General features: G+C 54.0%; 1 protein-coding gene across 1 annotated transcript in view; it reads right to left on the reverse strand.

Annotated features, from left to right (window-relative positions):
* Positions 1–1749: 1749 nt before the first annotated feature.
* Positions 1750–12437, reverse strand: part of Bmp8a (bone morphogenetic protein 8a) — a 42917-nt gene continuing 32229 nt past the window's right edge. Inside the window, exons 4-7 of the mRNA XM_004665129.3 lie at positions 9669–9863; positions 8513–8592; positions 7513–7623; positions 1750–4034 (exon numbers count right to left, since the gene is read on the reverse strand). Coding sequence (XP_004665186.3) covers positions 3885–4034; positions 7513–7623; positions 8513–8592; positions 9669–9863 — 536 coding nt within the window. The 3' untranslated portion in view covers positions 1750–3884. The remainder of the gene's footprint in view (positions 4035–7512; positions 7624–8512; positions 8593–9668; positions 9864–12437) is intronic.

Consider the following 12437-nt stretch of genomic DNA (forward strand, 5'->3'; position numbering starts at 1 on the left):
AATATATTTTTTTTCAAGGCAGGGTGTCATTCTAGCTCAGGCTGACCTGGAATTCACTATGTAGTCTTAGGGTGGCCTCAAACTCTTGGCAATCCTCCTACCTCAGCCTCCCAAGGGCTAGTATTAAAGGCGTGTGCCACAACTTTTTAAATCAACTTTTTAATTAAAAAATTTCCCATACTAGATATGGTGGCTCACACCTTTAATCCCAGCCCTTGGGAGGCTGAGGTAGGAGGAGCGCTGTGAGTTCTAGGCTAGCTTGAGACTACATAGTGAATTCCAGGTCAGCCTGGGCTACAGTGAGACCCTACCTTAGGAAAAAAAAAAAAGAAGAAGAAAGAAAAAATTGCCTAGAATATACAAAATGTTTTCATAAGTGAGCATAAATATTTCTAATTAATTAATTATTTAATTATTTAAGAGAGAGAGATAATGAACATTCCAGGACCTTTTACTCTTGCAAATGAACTCTGGATGCTTGTACCACTTTGTACATCTGGCTTTAGGTGAGTACTAGAGAATTAAATCAGAAGTTTTGCAAGCAAATCTCTTTAACCACTGAACCATCTCCCAGCCCCAAAATATTTCAGTATTTTTATTTATCTGAGAAACAAGGAGAAGAGGAAGAGGCAGACAGAGACAGAGAGTGAGTATGGGTACCCCAGGGCCTTCTGCCACTGCAAAGGAACTCCAGATGCATGTGCCACAGGAGGACCATACCAGAGGTCCAGACTGCCATCCTCCTCCAACACAGACCCCAGAGCTGTCTCTGTGGCATGGCCCCTTTCACATGCAGGCAAGTTGCAAGGCCTCTCTCCTGGAGAGATCTGAGAGGGCAAGCACAGCTCTGAGGCCAGCAGGGAAGTAGCTGGGGCACATCCTGGGAGGAGATGGTGTTGATACAAAGATGGGGGAGCGATCACAAGCTTATTTAGAATAAGATACTATCTGCTTCATATACCTCCGTGGGCAGGCAGTGCTGAGTTGGGAGGCCTTGCAAGGGCAGATCTAAGCCAGTGTAGATGGATGGGCAGGGAGACTGAGTCACAAAGCCAGAGCCAGAATACCAGGTGTCTGCACTGCTCAACAAAAACACTGGCTTTCCTGTGAAATTGTAGGGAGTTTCTCCAAAGTACCACCCACTTCCCTGTGCATAAACACATGCACACACAGACAGACACACAGATGGAGGGAGAGTGCTCTGAAGTTAGCTGGCACCAGACCTATGGAAAGATCTGTGTAGGGCTAGCCCAGAGAGGTCCCAGATTCAGCCCCGTCTGTACGTCTTCCCTCAGTGTTTTCTTACTGCCCTTACTTTGCTTCCAATGTATAACCTGGGTGGCTACAGGCCACCAGAGAACCTGATGGCAAGGCTGACACAGAGGCTATAGATCCACTTGACCTTCTCTGTTTTTTTTTTCTTTTTTCTAGGTAGGGTTTCACTCTGGCCCAGGCTGACCCAGAATTCACAATGTAGTCTCAGGGTGGCCTTGAACTCATGGCGATCCTCCTACCTCTGCCTTCTGAGCGCTGGGATTAAAGGTGTGTGCCACTGCACCCAGCTCTTTTTCATTACTGGATGGCTGAGGGTGCTAGATGTCTGCCACTGGGAGGTGTGTGCCGCACACTTGCTTGGCTGTGGAAGGGAGTCAGGTGGCCTCTGGGCTCAGGCTCTCCTGCTGCACCCTTTGCCCCTCACCCCCGGCCCCTTCCCCAACGTGGCAAGGCAGAAGCTGCATTTCCCAAACATTCATCTCATATCTCATACTTTCCTTGTGGCTCAGACCAGTCAGGCTATGTTCTGGGCATTGAGGAGAACAAACATTAACATTTGTCGGGAAGTTACCACTGTCCACTGCCCTGACATTAGGGAAAGAGATCTGTTGTTTAAGGTCCTGAGTCCACAGCCAGGCACTTGGACTCTGGGAGAGAAGGCCAAGGAAGCAGGCAGATCCTCTGACTGGGTCTTTGGGATGAAAGAGCATTGTTCTAGTTTTGATCTAGAATGTTCCTTTAAGACCCATAGGTGAAAGGCTTAGTCCTCAGTGTGGTGCTACTGGGAAGTAGCTGCTGCTTCATCGCCAGCCCCAGGGCAGTGGAGCCACCAGCCTCAGAGTGCACCTCTGGAACTGCCAGTCAAACCTTCCTTTTTACAACTGATTGGCTCAGATGTTTTGTTACAGTAGCAGAAAGCTGACAAACTTGTCCCATGTCTTCGTGTCATAGATGAGAAACAAGTGTGGATAATGAAGGCGATTTGTACACACACTAAGCAAATCAGTCTGCTGACATTTAAGCTGGTGCCTTGTGCAACCCTTGCCAGCCTTTGAAGCCTGAGGCACTTGGGGACTCACCACCTTCCAGACAGTCTGGACCCACCCTTTGTGTACATGGGAGGGCACTTCCCTCTGTGCTCACCACAGGAGGCCCTCCCAGGGGCAGGTGGAGGGGCTGCTGTCCTGCAGCATGACCATGGCCTCACCCATGCTGCCAGACCTGCCTTCTCATGATCCACCCAGGGGCGCAAGTGGGAACCCCAGAGAAGCACAACCCTGGGCACCTGGGTGGGTCCACCTCCGCTGGGTGTGCCTATGGATGGAGGTGGGCCCAGGACCTACTCTTAATGACACAGTTTGAGCAGCTGGTCTCTGTTCCCGCAGGTAAATTACAGGCTTAGCAAGCCAGAAATCAAATAAACACTGCAGCTCCCAGCGGCTGCTCCAAGGAGAACAGTGGTTTCCGGGGAACAGGAGGCTGAGACAAACCTCCCCACCCAACTCAGCCTAATTACCACCTGTCACTCCCCCAGGGCAGGGGCCTTTTGACTCACAGGCCCCAGAAACAGGATGGAGCTGCTGGGCCCTCAGTGTGATGCCAACTTGGTGACCAGCCTGTTCTTAGTTCTTAGACACAAGCACACGCTGAAGCTCCTCTTCCTTGTTGCACGCCAGAGCTGCCCGGCCACTGTGCCGGTGGGATGGATGGCTCCTCAGGGAGCAGGCAGAAAGCCCAGTGTTTTCCTCTGAGGAGCTGGTGATGGCCATCCTGCAGATGGTCTGCGCTGAGGATGCGGAGGGCCCGCACAGGCGCAGAGCGAGAGGAACCTAGGTCTGTACTGATGCAGGCCACGGGCAAGGAGAGGCAGTGGTGGCGCCTGCTGTTCTGCCGTTGCAACTGCCATCCTTGCTTCTGTGGAGTTCGCTCTGCCTCAGAGCCCAACTCCCAGTGTGTCAGTGGGTAAGGAAGGCTCTTTGCTCCTCTGTGATCACACCTCTTTCCCAGACAGAAGGGCATGCCCATAAAATGTCCCTCCCAGCTTCACCATGAGTCCTGAGGCCAAGCCAGTTTGTTCGTTTTTGATTTTAAAAAGCTCACTACCATGACCTGTTAGAGGAGTCCAGTAATGTACTGTCCCAAGGAGGTGTGTCGGGTCACACCCAGAAATGGCCCAGCTGAGACCTCTGACTCCCTCCAGCCCTGTGCCAAACGACGAGAGCCTCAGACTCCAGCGGCTCCTCTGACCGTCCAGGGTTGTCCACATTGGGGATGGCTGTGGTCAGGTCCTCATGTAGGAGGACTTCAGTGCTGACCCAAGGTCACTTGCTCAGTATGGCTCCGAGCTGCTGTGTGCATCCATCCTGGAGCTGAGTGGGAGTAGGAAAGAGCAGCTGGTCATAAGCCCCAGGGAGGGGAGCAGGGGAGCTGGGAATAGACCAAAAGTTTAGCAGGAAGTGAGCAGAGGAGGATTCCCCAGTGCTCCTGCCTGAGGGAAGTGAGGGTCCCCAATGCCCCTTCCCGAGCTATGATAGCATCTGAGGGTTCCCTGTCTCTGGAGAGGGGCCTGATGAGACGGGCAGGGGCACGGGCAGGCAGCCGGCAGGGTCTCAGTGGCAGCCGCAGGCCTTGACCACCATGTTGCGGTGCTTGCGCAGGATGACGTTGTGGCTGCTGTCGTAGTAGAGCACAGAGGCGGCGCTCAGCTCGGTGGGCGCACAGCACGCCTTGGGGACCGCGTCCGGTTTCAGCAGGTGCACCTGGCGGGGAGGGGGTGCAGGCGGGGGCATGAGCCTGGTGGCCGCCTCGAGGACCCTCCCGGCCGGGTGCTAGCTGCTGCCTGCGGCCCTTCCTGAAGGTCTTAGAGCCCTTGATCAGACCGAGGTCACACTCCACCTTCGTGCACTGCCTGCCACCTGCCATGGAGGGTCTGGCAAACCTGCCCTGTAGCTCTCCCAGCCCCTGGCTCACCCTCTGCCACATCCACTCCTGCCCAGACATGGGCCGCCCTGCTGGTCACCGGGACGTTGTGCCCTGGGGCATTCTCTGTGGCACCTTCTCTGGGCTTCTCCACTCTGCTGGGCCTCTACTACATTCCCGTGGGTCTTGCCAGCAGCTGTGAGGTGAGGGAAGGGCTGTCTCATTTGAAGACTAGGAATAGTCACGGAACCATTGAGTGGTTTCTAGAACTTAGCCCTCCTTGATGTATCTCACCCTCCTAACAACTTCTGAGGCAAGGAGTGAATTTTCAGGCGGTAAGTGGAGGCGCAGAGGCCGCATGGGAGGCCTCGAGGTCCATGGCTGACCGATAGTGAGACAGAACTTGAAACAGGTGCTGAACCTACCCCGCTCTCAAGCTTTCTGTACCCGCCCGAAAGTAACAGTTTTCAGGGAATGCTGCTGCTGGACACAGGGCTGGTGTGGGGACAGCAGTCTCACTGAGGCCATGTGGACAACAGGCCTTTTAGGGGACATGCAGCCAGACATCTGAGGTTGCTGCTCCTCACCTCACCATCTACAGGCCTACATGACTGAACCAGAATAAAGCAGTTGCCTATGCAGACCAAGGGGACTGAAGTGGTTGGAACCCAGAGAGGGCCTTCCCTGAAATGTGACACTGGAGACAGAAGTGGACACTACAAAGCTCTGTTATTCTTCATACTTCCTACTGCCCTGGGCTTTGGTAGACAATGAATGCAGAAGACGTTTTGACCAACTGTGACCCACAGACTGATTGGTGGAATGCAAGCGGCCATCTGTACTATTTACTTTGTATTTTTCTTTTTCTTTTTCTTTTTCTTTTTTTTTTCTAGCACCGGGATCAATCCCAGGACCTTGTGTGTGCTAAGCATGTTTTCTACCACTGAGTCACAATCCCCAGCCACACTGTATGATAAACAACAAGCCAGAAGCTCTGGCGCTCATGGCTATGCATCCATGGGGATCAACTGCATATTTGCAGGCCTCAGTTTTCTTTTCTAACTTCAAACATATGTGATACCTGGACATGATCCAGGAAGGGACTGTGGGGCTGTCCCCAAAAAGCCTCTACCCAGAAGGGGAGCCTGGGACCAGCCCAGGCAGAGTCCATGCCCTCACAGCCTGTTGGGACATGGACAGGAGACTGGAACATTTCAATGGATAGAGAGGCCTAATAATACAGCGAGCCCACGAAATCCTGGAAGCAGAAGCCAAAGTGACCAAGTGAGCATGGTAAGGACATACGAGTGGGGACACTAGATAAGGGCAGGGGGCTTGTCCTAGGCCGGCGGCTCATACCTGATCAGGGGGTACACGGGCAGGTTTGCATGCAGAGAGGACGCCTCTGCCTGCTGGGTAGACAGCTGGTCACCTGAGGGCTGCACCTGAAGGCATGCTTTCTCTCTTGGCCCTTAGGAGCCTGAAACTCCCTGATGAGACCCCTGTGGCTATTTAGCCTGGGCTCTGGGAGTCCAATCTCACTCCCTTGACACTTGGCCAATTCCCCTAAGCTGCCACTGCTTCTCCCAGGAGCCTTCTCTGTCATCAGGATCCAAAGGCCATTCACATGCCTTGTACTGCCTATTCTTGGCACGTCCCTGGAGCTCGCTGTACATTCCAGGTACGCTGATCCACCTGCCCGTCCACCTCACCATGAGGTCTGGTAGGACCTTAATTAGGATTTCCTCCAACCCTGCTACTGACTCTATCCCCATGAAGCCTTCCCGTCCCTGTCCTCTACTGTAATGAATGGTGCCCCACTTGCCTGAGCCTTCTGTTCCCTTTTGCCCTCCACCCACTTTGTGGGCATGCAGGATGCTCAGCTTTCTGTTGCTGCCTTCACCTTCTGTTGGGGGGGCCACAGAACCCCTCACTTATCTTCTAGCCTCTTCCCCTTTGCACTCTTGTGGTCCACCCTGCCACAGCCACCACAGAGAGACTGACTTCCAGAGAGGAATACACACTGCCTTGCTAATCCCCCAATAGGTTTTCAGTTTATGGGGTATAAAATTCACCTTCTTTGGATAAGCCAGCTCTGCCCACCCTACCTCCACATCCTGCTTCCCTTCCTCCCTCTATGCCTACCTTCTCTGGCCCCTGCTGCCAAGCTTGTCCTGAGTGGGGCCTCTGACCTCATTCCCTCTCCTGGACTTTCTTCCTCCTGCTATTGACACGGCTACTCCTGAAGCAGAGGCCTGGCGCGGGTGCCCTCCATCTAGGGGCCAAACTTTTCCTGTTCTAGAACACAAGGTCCTCCTCCTCTTCTTCACTGTTTGTTTATGTGCTCACCACAGCTTCCCAAGGAGGGCAGCAACTGTCTACCAGGCAGCCAGCCTGGGTGGAGGTAGAGGCCAGGCCATAGTGGAAAAGGGTTGAGCCCTGGAAGGGACTGGTGTGCCCATTACACCAGGGTTCTTTCTCACCCATGGCAAAAAAGCTAGGCTGAGTGACTGCCCACATCCTGCCATTACCTGAGCCCTCCTGGGATGGCAGCTCCTGGTGTTCAGCAAGCACCAGTGACCACTGTAAAAGGATGTGTCAGCATCGGCTCAAAGCAGCTCTTGTTACGTCATGACCCTCACTCTAGGGCATCACTTGGCACACTCTCCCACTAGAAAAGCACACGGTCATGTACACCGGGCACCAGGACTCCAGGCAGATGTTCTAGCAGGAAGTCTCAACACAAGATTCAACAAGCACAACACTTGGCCATACACAGCTGCAACTGCCCACCTTCCAGCACTCAGAGTGACCTGGACTCAGGCTTGCCAGCACTAGGGCCTCAGAGGACAAACAGGAGAAAGGGCACAGAAGGAGCCAAGGCCCCGAAGAGCAAAGGACGCACAGAGAGTCACCCAGCAGGCAAACGGATGAGTACATGTTAGGGAGGCCAGATCCACCAATGCCCAGGCGGCATATATGCCAGGTCTTCTGTGGAGGTGCCCATCTCTCACATATGTACCTCCCTCCTACCAAAGCAGGTGCCTGTGTCTGTCTGGGCCCCACATAGGTCCAGGAGCATCCTGCACTGCGAGAGCAGGGTACAGAGCGGGCGTGGCCACAGCTTTTCAGTGGAAGTCTGCGGTTTGCACGCACTCAGGGTGCCTGTGTGCACAAGCATGGCCATGTGAGGAAGTGTCTGCAGATGATCACGTGGCTGAGTCTGCAGAGAAAGTTCCTTTTTTGCACAGTTCTCCCCATGCCCACTTACCCCCCCCCACCCGGCCCCTGGGTTTCTACGGCCCCTGTAATACTGACCAGGGACTGCAGGATGGCGTGGTTGGTGGCGTTCATGCAGGAGTCCAGTGGGAAGGCACACTCTCCCTCGCAGTAATAGGCTGAGTAGCCCTGGGGGGCGATGACCCAGTCCTGGGGACGGGAGGAGGTGAGTCTTGTCCATATGCCCCTCTAGAGTCTCTTAGCTACGAACCTGTCACAGGATGACTAGGTGCTGTGCCTTGGCTCTGCACCCCCATCCCACCCTCGCCAGCCTCAGGACTCTGGCACCCTCAGTTCCTCCAGGAGTCTCTCCATCCAGAGGCTGAATTCACCCAGAGTCCCTCAGAGGCAGGCTGTGCTCATGTCCCTGCCCCAGCCCAAACTCAGCCTGTGCTCTACCTCCTGGAGCAGCAGTTTCAGCAGATGCTGGGTGGCCTTACCCGCCCAGCCTCAGTTTCCCTGTTGCAGTGTGGACAATTAACTGGGCAGATTGCCACTATATTCATGGGTTTTGTTTTTTAAAAAAGTTCCTTTTTTGTTTTTTTCCAGGTAAGGTCTTGCTCTAGTCCGGGCTGACCTGGAATTCGCTATGTAGGCTCAGGGTGGCCTTGAGCTCACAGTAATCCTCCTACCTCTGCCTTCTGAGTGCAGGGATTAAAGGCGTGCACCACCATGCCCGACTCTAAAACAGTTTTTTTTTTTTTTTTGAGGTAGGGTCTCACTCTAGCCCAGGCTGACCTGGAACTCACTCTGTAGTCCCAGACTGGCCTCCAACTCACAGCAATCCTCCTACTTCTGCCTCCTGAGTGCTGGGTTTAAAGGAGTCCTCCACCATGCCTGGCTCTCCTGGCTTTTAAATGTGTAAAAACTTCCCACTTTTATGCTTACTTACTATAGAATTTGGGAAACCCAGAAGAAAAGGAAAACATGAGAAGAAAGTTAAAGGACCCATTGCTCCACTTCCCTACTTCCTTTCTGGAGAGGCAGCAGAATCTGCAGTGCGATCGTCAGCGGGGAGAGGAGGAGGGGCAGAAATTACCAGCCAGCCGAGGTCCTGGAAGCTGACATAGAGCTCGTGCCGACGACAGACCTGCCTGCCACGGGAGCCACGGCCGTCATCTGTGGGGACAAGATGATGCAAGGTCTATTCTGGGGTCTTTGCTCTGTGAAGTTATCCTAAGGTGCTCCCAGGGTGGGGTGTCTGGTGGGCACAATTAGTAATAGAAAAGTAAACTGAGAAGGGGGTACAATTAGGGTGACTGGACCCCTGAAGGTAAAAGGGGCAGGAAAATTTGCACTTGCTAGAAATCAAAGATGGTCTGACTTTTTTTTATATCTTCTCTAGTTCCCTAGAGACTTGTTTTTCCATAACCAGGCCCTGTCCTGGGAGGGAGGTCTTTCATGGGATTTAAAAACATTGTGGTTGGTGAAGTTCAGCCCAGGGAACTTGGTGCCAGAGCTAATCTCTTCCTGAGACAGTCCCTAGCCCTAACCAACCAGCTGGCCCTCTGGTTCCCCTAAGCCAAACACAGCCCACCCCCACAAGGTCATAAATGTCTTTGCAAGGGGTGGGCAGGCTCTTTCTGATCACTTGGGAACTTCCAGCTGTGGGTGAGTTCCCCCCTTCCCCAGAAGGGCGCCCTAGCCCTGACTCTCCACATGGGTCCTTTATCCCCTCCAGCTCCCCACATGGCAGAGCTCCTTGAACTTTCTTTTCTTTCCATGCTTCTTCCCAGGTCCTCCATGTGGGATCTCTAGCACGTGGGTGCCTTTCCTTGGCTCTGCACTTCCCTCAATAAATGTAATGATTTAGTAATTATCCTTCTGTCTTCTTTCTTATTCAAATATTTGACTAAATTTAGAAACCAACCTAGGGTTTGGACTTCAAGAACCTTCCTGGAGCCCTAACACCTTGTTACAAAATCACTGGGCCTCACAAGTCCCATCCCTGGATGCCGGCCCATGTCGTGACGCAGCTCAACAGTCCTCGGGGGCTCTGTCACTCGAGAGGACGGCCGTGTTCAGCTGGACCGGGAGCTCCAGTGAAGAGCCCGGCAGGGCCGTCAGCCACCCCATGGCTTCTGTTTCCTCTGCAGACGCCTCCCGACTGAGCCCCCTCCCTGCCTGCCCACCCCACGGGCCAAGGCTCCCCTGGGGCCCAGCAGAAGGGCTCCACCCTGTGACGGAGGCCTCACCAAAGATGCCTGGGAGTTTGTTGGGGTGCGGCAGCTCGTTGGTTTTCTTTGGCTGCCTTCTCTTCAGCGGCCTCACTGCCCGAGGGACACGCACAGGACTCGGGCTGGCCCTGAAGAAGGTGACCATGAAAGGCTGTCTGGATTGCGGTGCCCGTTGCCCCAGCAGACCAGCCAGGCCAGGATCCATGCTGTGCCCTGAGAGAAGAAAGAGGGTCACTGTGGGTGGTGGTGCTGGGGTGGCCACAGCAGGGAGCTCTGTGCCTGTCTCCTCACCCAGCCCCGGCAGCCAGCGGGAGGGCGCGGAGGGCGGCCTGAGCCTCCAAGGGCCTCGGGCGGGCGTCACTGCTGGTGATACTGCTGACTGGCCTTGGCGAAGGACTTGACAGACTTCCCCACTCATCTCCTCAGTCCTCACAGTAACCCCATATTTCATACTTTACAGGAGTCACCCCAGGATCGCTCAGGGACAACCGGAGTCCACTGCTGGTGACACTGAGAACCAGGGCTTCCTCAGTCTGACAACTTGGGGCCCAGGCCCTATCTTCAGTCTGTACTTTCTGGGGACTAGGATGTCTCATGGCAGCCTCTGCCAGGACATAGCCAGGGCTTTCTCTGCCCAAAATGGCAGGCTAGCTCACCTAAGGGTAAGGCATTCACTGCTCCTCAGAGGCCACAAATGAGGCTCCAGACTGAGTGCAGCAGACTTTAGAACAGTCACAAAGCCTGAGGTTCAGCCCAAGGTGGCCACATTCCAGAGCCAAGACCAGCTGAGAGTTTAAAGAAAGAAAAGGCAGCCAGGGCGAGATGGTGCAAGCCTTTCATCTCAGCATTAGGGACACAGAGGTAGAGCCTCCCAGACAGAGAGAGAGAGAGGGAGAGAGAGAAAAGGCCACAGGCGAGATGTGAACCTGGAGCCTATGAAATAGGGTTTCTCCCCTAGAGCAGATTGCAGTTGCCCCCAAAACACAGGTCTTCTTCCACAGCGATCCTCCTACGCTGGTGGGCCCTGCAAATGGCCTCTACTTTTTATTTTTACTTTTTGGTTCTTCTAGGTAGGGTTTCACTCTAGCCTGGTTGTTCTTTATAATTGCAAAAACAGTGCATTAAGCTGGTATGGTGGCATACACTTCTAGATTCAGCACTCAGGAAGGTATAGGCAAGAGGATCAGGGATTCAAGGTCATTTGGCTCCATAGTTGAAGTCCAGCCTGAATGGCATGAAAAACACCCAAATATCAGTGTAATAATCATAGTAAAAGAAAAAAAACTTCTGAGGAAAAAAAAAAAGATCATTTATAAAATTCCTTCCATCACCAGGACACTCATTTCACTTTTCCGGCTTCTTCCATGGCGTGGGTTTATGTTTTCATGCTGTCGGCCCTGCAACACAAACCTTCCCCGTTGGTAAAAGCGGTCTCCACAAGAACACGCAGCACAGCGTCGCCCTGGAGCACATGTGCCTTGACTGGCTCCGACATCAGCTTCCATCAGGCAGTCGGGCTCCCTCCTGACGCCCTGATCGGTGAGGACTGATGCTTTTCCTGCGCCTGTGGGAAACTGTGTACACTGAGCCGTAGAAGCCCAATGGCTGCACATTTTATGTCTTTTTGATGTAGGTCCATCGTCAGTTGACAGGAGAGGAATCATACCTTTGAGTCAGAAGCATGGATGCACATGTGTATACACGTATGTGTGCGTACAAAGACACATACACGTTCATACGTGCACTCACACCTGAGCCTGTTTACTCTCAGTCTATCAGGCTCTCTGTTATACGTCACACAGGTCCAGGGCACTGCCTGCCCCACCCAAAGGTCAGCCTTTCAACAAATGAGCTGGCCTCATGCCAGCTGTCCACTGGCTGCTTGAAGGAAAAACCCATCATCAGCTTAGAGCCCAACCTTTGACTCATGACCTCACCTGTGCTGGTCCTGTGAGGGCCCGCCTCAGGAAAGTGGCTTTAGGGAACAGGGGCCGAGGGCTACAGGACCAGGGTTGGGAGAGCCCAGGAGAAGGCGGGCAGGAAGAGGGGCAGGCGTGGAGGCAGTGCGGAGCAGCACTGCGAGCAGGCAGAGCCATGGGTGCAAGGGGAAGGTGGGGGAGCCCCACCCAGGGAGGACAGAGCCTCTGTGGGCAGGCAGGGAGGTGAAGGTCAGAATATCAGGCCCCACACACGACACACGGGGAGCCTCCAGCCTGCGTGCCGCTGCCCCCTCCTGATCAGCCCTGGGACCCTGCAGACACCAGCGCTCGAGCTGAGCCACACTTGCATACAACTGTCTAAGTCAAAGCTCTTCTGGACGCAGAACTGATGACAGGTCAGTTACACAGCAGGCCCTCACAGAGCTCCTTGGAGTCAGCCTGGCTGAGTGCCGGGGGCCCCTAGGGGCTCGCAAGGCCAGGTCAGCTGGACTAAGGGTCAGTGGATGCGGCTAGTCCAAGGCTCTCATTTTACAGACTCAAAATCTAAGACCCAGCTGGGTGTGGAGGTGCGTGCCTTTAATCCCAGCACTAGGTAGGAAGAGGCAGGAGGATCGCTGTGAGTTCAAGGTGAGCCTGGGACTACAGAGTGCATTCCAGGTCAGCGTGGGCTAGAGCAAGACCCCATCTCACAAAACGATGACAAGTCTAAGACGCAGAGAGAGCAGGGAGAGTTCAAGGCCTGGAGCAAGCGGTGCAGAGCCAGGATATTCCTGCTCCGCCCAGCCCAAGACAGACTCCTGGCTGCGTGGACCAGGAGGCCGTGGACACCAGCGCTGGCCTCTCAGAG

The sequence above is a fragment of the Jaculus jaculus genome, chromosome 5 (assembly GCF_020740685.1).
Source record: "Jaculus jaculus isolate mJacJac1 chromosome 5, mJacJac1.mat.Y.cur, whole genome shotgun sequence".
Taxonomy (NCBI): Eukaryota; Metazoa; Chordata; class Mammalia; order Rodentia; family Dipodidae; genus Jaculus; species Jaculus jaculus.